The sequence below is a fragment of the Cupressus sempervirens genome, chromosome 3, assembly GCF_028749045.1.
Source record: "Cupressus sempervirens isolate cs-2001-9-10 chromosome 3, ASM2874904v1, whole genome shotgun sequence".
Lineage (NCBI taxonomy): Eukaryota > Viridiplantae > Streptophyta > Pinopsida > Cupressales > Cupressaceae > Cupressus > Cupressus sempervirens.
Window position 1 is genome coordinate 842,725,801 of NC_143120.1, and position 3,419 is coordinate 842,729,219.

The 3,419-nt window shown below is 31.1% G+C and overlaps 1 protein-coding gene across 1 annotated transcript; it reads left to right on the forward strand.

Annotated features, from left to right (window-relative positions):
• Window positions 1–230: 230 nt before the first annotated feature.
• Window positions 231–2,665, forward strand: LOC149569410 (LOB domain-containing protein 1-like). Its single transcript, XM_089822126.1, has 2 exons — window positions 231–508; window positions 2,024–2,665. The coding sequence occupies exons 1-2, from the start codon at window positions 362–364 to the stop codon at window positions 2,339–2,341; spliced, it is 465 nt and encodes a 154-aa protein (XP_089678252.1). The 5' UTR covers window positions 231–361; the 3' UTR covers window positions 2,342–2,665.
• The last annotated feature ends 754 nt before the right edge of the window (window positions 2,666–3,419 follow it).

The window sequence follows — 3,419 nt, forward strand, 5'->3', positions numbered from 1 at the left end:
CAATACCTTCTAGTCTAACATGCTGTTTGACGTGTTGGGTCCATAGTCCTTATTTTCCCTTATTTGTGGAAAATGAAAAGAATCTACAGACACGTAGCTAGGTCAAATACCTTTGTAGAAAAGAGTAGGAAACATCCTTTTTCCTCTTCACTAAAGAACGCGGATTGGAAACCAGTGCGTGTTCTTTACGCGTTTACAACCATTATAAGTACAAATAATAAGCTCCGTTCTTAGCTATGGCATTCTTTCACTCTTATGATGTATCTGCTACTCCAAGCCACCGTGTTTAGTTTTATCTGGTAGTTTTTGAAGCCACCTGCTCAAGAGCGTAGTTTAAGAGTGAGCTTTAAAACTTAAAAGAATGCCAAGATGCGCAGGTTGCAAGAAGCACCGGAAGAAATGTTCAGAGCGTTGTGTGCTGGCTCCGCATTTTCCATCAACTGATCCTCACAAATTTGAAACAGTTCATCAAGTTTTTGGGACCCGGCATGTACTTATAACGCTTCAAGTAATCATATTCGGATTCTCTCCTCTCTCTCTTTTTTGATTGTATAGGTTGTGTGAGTTTTGTATTGTGAGAATATATTATTTCTTTCTATGATATTTTAATGACATATATTTTTTTTCAATTTAGTATGAGCATGATATCAATGATATCCTTGTATATCATTCTGGTAATCATAAATTGAGATAATAATCTACAGATTGAATTTTTTTTCTTACAATAGAATTTAGAAATCACCCCTAAAAATCCTACTGTCTTTAATTAAAAACTATTTTAATGTGTTCTATATATATGTTAATTATTAAATAATAGATCTAATTTTTTCTACGATCTATCATGTTAAATCTATAAAACTTTGATTAAGATTGTACCTTTTTTTTTTCTTGATTAACATTTTAGATCATATTCAATACTCAAAACACTTTAAGTAATTATTTCAAACTCACTGCTCTCTTTTTTATATCAAAATTGTTTAGGGTTCGAATTTTAGAATCTGAATATATTATTTCTTCTTTATAATATTTTAGTCATATCTTATTGATCTATAGATTATAGAGTGAGATTACTAATCTATTAATTTAAAATTCCTTCAAAATTGAATTTAGATCTTACATCTACAATTTAAAAACCAACTTAATATATTTTATATATATGCTGCTTATTTATTATTAGATCAAATTTTTTTTATCATCTATTATGTTAAATTTTGAAAACCTTAATTAAGATTACATATTTTGATCAAGATTTTAGATTATATTCAATGATCTTGATATTCGATGTCCTAAATGATCCAAACATGAATCCGTTAATTTTTTTTTCAAAGTAATCTTAAAATAATTCTAAATATGATAGATCTCAAAAATATAAATATTCTACCTAATATGCAATTTGATTCAACTGGAATTTTAGCAATTGGAGGACAAGACTTGTTTGTTAATGATCTCTCGTTTCTATTGCTTAATCTATCATTACAATGATACAGAGTTGTGGAAAATTTCATACAGTTTTATATCATTTATGGGATGGACGAAAGTTTTCTGTAGTTCTGTTATTACGATGGTAAATTATAAAGTGTAATTCTAATATTAATAAATATTATACAAACATTGATGATATTTATCATCCAGTTGATCAAAAAATAACAGGTATTTAAGATTGTTGATTGTGAAAACATAGTATCTTTAATTATAAAATGTTCAGTGTGTAATGTTAGCTTGAAACTGTTTGAATTAAATTATAATTTTTTGTCATTAATATTTCAGATGGTATCTTGTAATCTAGATAATGAATTATACAGAAAACATGATCGAAAAAATAATTTTTAAAGCTCACAAAGCTTAATTCAGAAAATCTCAAACCTAATGTTAAATAAGTCTTGTAGGATCAATTGAATCAAGTGTTTAGATAATGTAGAAATGAGTTCGATCCTTGATGAACAGGGATAAGAAGATTACTCATACACGTGTTTCCATTTGTTTCTGTATTTGTACTTATGGTTTTCATGTGGTATTGGTTCAGGGCATGGAGGCTGAGAAAAGAAGAGATGCAGTAAATAGCATGGTGTATGAGGCGAGTACAAGGCTCAAGGATCCCGTTCATGGCTGTGCAACCCAAGTTCAGCAACTACAGAAGAAAATCTGGGAGTTGAAGTCCCAGTTAGAAGCCACACAAGCAGAGGTAATAAAGACCAGCTTGCAGAGGGATGAACTTCTAGCCCTTCTCATTGGTGGGTATCACAATGATGCTGAATATGATTTCTGTGAGGTGCAAACAAATGATAATAATTACATAGTTGATGATATGGAACAGCCATGGAAACCACTTTGGGAGCCATAAATGTAACCACTGGCATGAATTAGAAGAAAAATTATGTTCTTTCTTGACAGAAAGATTGTCTTCTATAAGTATAGGGTACTTATATTAGTAAAAACAGATCCCCCAAAATATCTACTTCAAGAAAGCTTGTATTTCCAATTTAGACCTTCACAGAAAAGCTTGTTATTCAAATCTAGGTATTCCTAATTCTCTCGTGGCTTCCGTTCACTCTTCTGCATGTATTACCAAAAGCATGTTAATGGAATCAAGAAGTGGGAAGCTGTAACTATCTTTCTTACAAACTATATAATCGATCAATTTAAAAAAATCTTTTTTTGTCTTTAATACATTAAGAAGTGAGCCTATTACACTTGTTAAACAATTGACTACAATTAAAATAATGAATTACATCTTAGAATCAATTGATAAAAGTTAAAGCCGCCATATTTTCATGTACTATGCTTTTTTGTTTGGGCAGATTCCATTAGGCCATCTCTTCTAGTTCTGCACTTTTCGATATTTTTGGATACCTTCCACAAATTGTACGTTTTACTTTTATTCAAAATTAAAAAAATGTAACAAATTTTTATGAAATTTTTAGTTGATTTCACATTTATTGAAATGATAAATAGTAGAAAACAGCACAAAATGTGCACAAAAAATAGGAGGGTAGCCCCAGCTGATTTTCTTAGCATTGAACCTATTGGTCTCACCTAAAGGGAAAATTTATCTAGATATGTTGGTGAATTCCTTGTGACTTTTTGTGATGTTACTAATGATAGGGATGTTGTTATATCATTGGGTATCTAGAAATGAGATTTCTATGTTTTGTCCCTTTACCCTTGGACAACCTCTTTTAGTCTTTAGGTGGACCCTATCAAAATTTCCTCTACTTGGGTTAGTCTCCCAAGCCTTCAGCCTTCCTCTCTATATCTTGTGCAATGCTACATCTGAATCTCTATTGGAAGAGAGTTAGGGAGCTTCATTAAGGCTGACCCAAATACTAGTTTTCTCTCTTCCACCTCATGTGCAAAGATTTTAGCTCTTATTCATTGGATCTCTTTAACCCACCATCTATTTAGACCTCTCATAAGCGCAC